The following is a 6,000-nucleotide window of genomic DNA, read 5'->3' as shown; positions in this document are numbered from 1 at the left end:
CTTCCATTCATCTCTTGCCCATAAAATTTGATTAGCGCTGACTACAGCACTGCAGGGAGATGGGCTGATAGAGCCAGGCTAAAGAAGATGGCAACAGTATCCCGCATTTTCATCTAGTCTCTCTCTCTCTCTCTCTCTCTCTCTCTCTCTCTCTCTCTCTCTCTCTCTGTCTCTCTCTCTCTCTCTCTCTCTCGTTATATTTTGTTTCTCTTCATATTTCTTTGTAAAGCACTTCCTATTAATAACAGCCCGTCTTTCTCTCCGTCCCACCTCATATCGTCCTCAGTATGTACAATCCTCGCGTGTAGGTATCTAAGATCAGTGAGATAGCGTGCATGCCCTCCTTCCGCCCCTCCTTTCTTAGTGTAAACCATCCTCCAGCTATTAACAAAAATGACAGCCGTGATGAGGCTTCGACCGGCGTTAACAAAACTATACAACTGCAGCCCGGCCCAGCCAGCTGGCCTGTCCGGCGGACACACCCTCTGTTCCCACATATCACTGTGGCATGTGACCACTCCTCTCCACCAATAACAATGTCCTGAGCTCATGAGTGGATACAGTCTGTCTGCGTATTGAAAAGCTAAGAGGACAGGGCAAAAAAAAAAAAAAAAAAGAGCAATACAGGCTTGAATCTCAGCAACAAGGTGTGTCAAAGTGTCAATTTGACTTGGGCATGTTTCTTGGGAAGGGCACTGCCACTTGTTGATTTTTTCACACGATATTTCAAACAATGTGGGGGGGGGGGGGAAATAAAAAGTAAAAAATTAAGAAGTTTATTCATTGGAGAGATAACTTGACTCAATCATCCATAAATTACATTGTGTATAAACCAATCTGTGTGCCTGACCGCGTGTACCACAAGGTCTCTATAAATTGATTACAGGCATGAACTGGCACTTGAGCGTCACGCTTCTGCAGAAAAAGTGATTTAAATTCATGTAAGCCTGCATGATTTAAGATTCATTTGCGATATCGATTCTTCCAGGAGCCTGAGACGTCATTTAAAGCATCAGTCATCCAATCTGCTGAGGATTCACGTCAGCGTAAGGGATGAATTTATTTGGCTGCTAATTGTCTGCCTTTGGGAGCATGTGGGTGACACTTGAAAAACTTTTGGCATATCATCAATGTGATTATGACAAGCAGACCTCCCTGGCCCAAATATATCTTTCAATCATTGATGACATTTAAAACTTCTGGACAGTTTCATCAAAGTGCCACTCGCATGTGTTTAACATCACATTACAACAACAAAAAGAAAGAAAGAAAGAAAGAAAGAAAGAAAGAAAGAAAGAAAGAAAGAAAGAAAGAAAGAAAGAAAGAAAGAAAGAAAGAAAGAAAGAAAGACTGCTAAAAAAAGTCCTTCCATCAAACTAACCGTTTAAAGTGGATCCGTAGTATGTTTGTTTTTAAAGAAATGAATTCTTTTATGCAGCAAGAAAATATTTTTTTTTATAATGGTACAAAAATCTATTTCACATAAATGTTGTTTTTTTGTGCTTTCTAATTATCAAAGAATCCTGCAAAAAGTTGAGCACCAAATCAGCATATATAAAGATTTCTAAAGGATCATGTGACACTGAAGACTGGAGTTTCTGTTATTTTAAAATTTTGTTATTTTACTGTATTTTTGATCAAATAAATGCTTATGTGATTTACAAATGACTTGAAATGCAAATGTCTTAGTGAGCATTATACTGACCAAAAACTTTTAAACAGTCGTGCATGTTTGTACATACTGAAACACTCACGTTAACGTGTAATGTCCACCATTTGAATGGAGAGATTTGGAGTTGATAAAACCAAGAAAAAAATGTTTTCCTTCCTTTTAATATTGAAACCTGGATATATCTATATCCAAGCCTAACAAATTATAGGAACATCTTTGATGGGTAAGGAGTCTCTGTGCTGTGCTGTTCTGGGCTCACCTGAGTCTCTCGAACGTTTTCCACTGTGAAGTTAAACCACACTCTGAACCGCGGTTGCACGTATCAGGCCTGATGAACAGATCAAACTCAAATTCACTGATGTAGTCAACACGGCCCAGATTACCTATGGAGAGACATGGAGAATATCAAAGAAGTTGTCCAGAGTTCATTTCAGGCCTTGAATCTGTTCAGCAGTTCTATGATCTAGTCTATTATGCAAACATATACATTTCAAAACATGCTACTCTTTAGGCTTTACATATATTCAGACATATACATTTCCACACAGACAGAGTGACTGGGAGAGATTTCCCTGTAGACTGATAAAATGGACTATAAATCAGTTGGGATCCCACAGTATTTCATTTATGTAAAGGGAAATAAAAAGCTGCGTTGCCATCTAACCTTTTCTTTCCCCACAGATTTTGACACACATACACACACTCTTACTGGGTGGGATGGAGGAAGCTGAGCCGAGACGCTTGGCAGTCGCTCAGGTGACGACTAGACAGCTTTGGTAGCAGATCGCACAATAACAAGCCTCAACATGGCTGCCGCAAACAAATAAATATTAACAAACCAGAAAAGTGCTTTGTTCGTAACATATTTTCCTGCATGCCCCACACAAATGTCAAATGGCAGGTAATAAAGTTCAGCCTTAAACAATCACGCTAATAGGAACACAGGTAATTCTCACATCATGCAGAGTAATACAGAGAAAGTTTGATAAGTAAGGGATATTCCACCGCTAGCTGTGCATTATTTTTAATATTTTTAATATATAATTTTAATGCATGACGTGGAGGCAAAAAAACCACATTGTTTTCAAGAATATATCACTTCAGAAATCACTGTTTACATTCTTTTTGACCACTGCAGAGTACCGTAAGGTTGCACCGCTGTAATTTGGATGTATTTTAAAGATCTAGACTTTTATTACAGAAATGCAAGCAAGTAGAATATTTACAAGAGCAATATATTTCATCATCACTCAAAAATACAAATAAAAGCATGTAAACATTTGAAATTATGTTAAAATAACCAAGCAGCATTGTTTACCTCATATAAATAAAAGGCTAATTAACTTATTTTATTTGCTTAATTATTAACAAATTTCCATGTGGAATAAAATGACATCCTTTATTTTAAGATAAAATACCATATTAACTATAATGTGCATCTTTATATCTTTCTATTAAAAAATAATAATAATAATAATTAAACAATAATTAGTATATTATTTTCCTATTATTAAATCAAATATGCATTTATTCTTATTATACCATATGATATTTTATTTAAAGCATACAGTCGTGTTATTGACCACGTGAGCATTGAAAACTTGCTCATCCACTGTGAGTAAATCAACATCCGAATGCTCAAATTTTATCCCTGAGGTGACATGCAACTTTATTTTTACAGACTTCCACGTCCGAATAGGACTAATGACATGATTGTATGCTGTAAATAAAATGTTATATGCCTGGTACAATAAGAATAAATGCATATTTAACTTAATAATAGGAAAATAATATACTAATTATTATTTATTTAAATCGGTTAAAAATATGAAGATATATAGACGTACTTTTAGATTTCTGTCTTGTATTGTATCTAAAAATAAAGGATATAATTTTATTCCACATGGAAATGAGTAGAAATAATTTTGAACGGTGATGAAATATTTTGCTCTTGCAAATACTTGCCAATATTTCAGTAATAAAAGTCTAAATCTTTAAAATGCATCCAAATTAAAATGAAGCACTGCCGTATGGTGCTCTGCAGTGGCCAAAAAGGATATAAACAGTTAAATTAACAATTAACAATTAAAGTACCACATGACCTTGGTATAGGTAATTCGGCCAGGGATTTTTACACGGGTGGTGGGAGAAAAACACTAACATTCTGGATTTGGACAGCAATAAAATCACAGACTAGCCCCTGTCAATGATGAAAATACCTCACGACTAAAAAAAGAAACATTTGCCGTCCGAATAGGGCTAAATATTTATATGAATTTTATATGAATGAATATATAGAGAGAGAGCGAGAGAGAGAGTGAGAGAGAGAGATTTGCATCTGCATCTATTCAGCATCTCTATCTATTAACAACAAAGCTGTGAGTTTACTTACTTAAAAATAGCAATGTTAGCCCCGTCATTACTGAGAAATATAATGCATCGATTCAGTAATAAAGCTATTTTATTACTAAAAGTCATGGGGTAGTGTTGGTAAGTTTCTGTGCTCCTGAATGCTTCTTTGAGTGCGTAGCGCAATCTCCACTCTCTTTGTGTAAGTGGCATTTGTACTTCAAGAAAAACATCACATTAATATAGAACGTGATTCAACTGACATGGAACTACCGGCTTTCCAGCCAATCAGAATCGAGTATTAAAACAGACCATGGTATAACCTGCAAAAAAACATTGCCCCATTACAACATGCAGATACTGGCTGCAGTTTGAGGCCTTTACAGCAGTCTTTAGCCAAGGCAAGTTTATTTATATAGCACATTTCATATAGCTTGACTCCGCCAGTCTACATACTTCTGCCCAATTTTCATATTCCTTCAGTATGTCATCTGGGTTTGTGGTATATTCGCTGGTTTTCTCCAGCCAAATTTTAACCAGTCCAATCAGCGAACAGAGGGACTGGCTGAGAACAATGACTTTGATGTCATAGTGAATTGTAGTAATGGAGGCGGAAAAAGATGCGAGCAAAACCATTTGGACCGTTGTGCCAATGCTGCCGAATATCCAGAAGTTAAAGTCTTTTAAAATCTTTGCTGAGTTTTGTTGATGGCCATGATGCTGTGGGTGGCCCTCCTCCCCACGAGGTTTAGGAAAAGTTTGATTTTCCAGCTCGGTCCATTAGTGGTGAACAGGGTGGGAAATTAACTTTTCTGTCCACTAGCCACAGTGGCTGGTGGATGTCCAGTTTTACCTGCCACTTACATTTTTTATCAGCCACTTTTTATAGAATTCAAATATAAAAGAAACTGCATTAGCATAGTATGGTGTGAATTTGGGTTGATTGGGACATTTTTCCCCAGTCATTTCAATGGCAGAAACGGTCAGTATCAAGAAATGAGTTACTCGACAAAGTGCATTATTGTTACTAGCAACATCATTCTTTGACAAAAGCTGTTCAATCAGTTACAATGAATGGTTTAAATAGTAACCAGTAAAAATATGTTTTACAATTCACCCGCCACTGTGGCTGGTATACACAGCAAAGTCACCCGCCACTTTGTGGTGAAGGTCATGACCATTTTACACTAGAACTTTTTGGCAGTGTATAGTGTCAATGACTTAACACCTGAGAAATACATATAAAGAACAAATTACAATGTATTTTAAAATGTGAAGTAAATTTCGATTTTATTTTAGAAAAACTTCCAGATATTACCTTAAAAGCACAACAAATGTAGCTTTCATAAGTTACTTAGCCTCATGGTTGCTGCCAGTTTGTTCCACGAGGAACTGTTGCTGTAATACACAGATAAGGTTGTCTGCTAAAGAACAATTAACTTACTTATTTAGTATATTTATAGAGAAATGCTGCATTGCAATTTACTACTCCAGCATCCCTCTGTCTTAAATCTTTACTCTCATGGTAATAAGAGTAAAGCGTTAACTCATAAGACTGGATGAACAGAAAGAAAGAAGCGGGGGGAGGGAGGGTGGGTGCATCTGGTTGCCCTGCTCATGCAGTCTGGGTTCAGAGGAAGAAGTGTGGAAGTCACCGCCTGGTGGAAGCTAGCTCAGAGCTAATTACTGACAGATGGAGAGACTACCAATCCGTCACACAGGAGCCCAGTGGAACGTCATCCTTCTGCCAGAACAGAAACAACATATCCCAAACATTCCTAAACTCATCACAAACTTGCTTGCCTGTCCACAAAACCAGCAGGAGCGGATCCTCTCAGAACAAATCTGTAAAGTGTGAAGTTCAACCGTTTCGAGTTTCAACTTCCTGATATAGTCAGTTATCACTCTATAAACTTCCCAGGCTCACTTTCCAGAAAAGGCATTATGAAAGAAGATTATAAATAAAACATGGAAACTTG

At 37.1% G+C, this 6,000-nt stretch overlaps 1 protein-coding gene across 1 annotated transcript in view; it reads right to left on the bottom strand.

Moving 5' to 3' along the window:
• Positions 1-6,000, bottom strand: part of agbl4 (AGBL carboxypeptidase 4) — a 451,864-nt gene that overhangs the window by 417,317 nt on the left and 28,547 nt on the right. Inside the window, 2 exon segments of the mRNA XM_067414131.1 lie at positions 1,932-1,987; positions 1,990-2,055. Of these exon segments, the coding sequence (XP_067270232.1) occupies positions 1,932-1,987; positions 1,990-2,055 (122 nt within the window).

The sequence above is a fragment of the Pseudorasbora parva genome, chromosome 13, assembly GCF_024679245.1.
Source record: "Pseudorasbora parva isolate DD20220531a chromosome 13, ASM2467924v1, whole genome shotgun sequence".
NCBI lineage: Eukaryota > Metazoa > Chordata > Actinopteri > Cypriniformes > Gobionidae > Pseudorasbora > Pseudorasbora parva.
The sequence above is the reverse complement of the archived record's forward strand: the minus strand, read 5'-3'. Positions and strand labels throughout refer to the sequence as shown.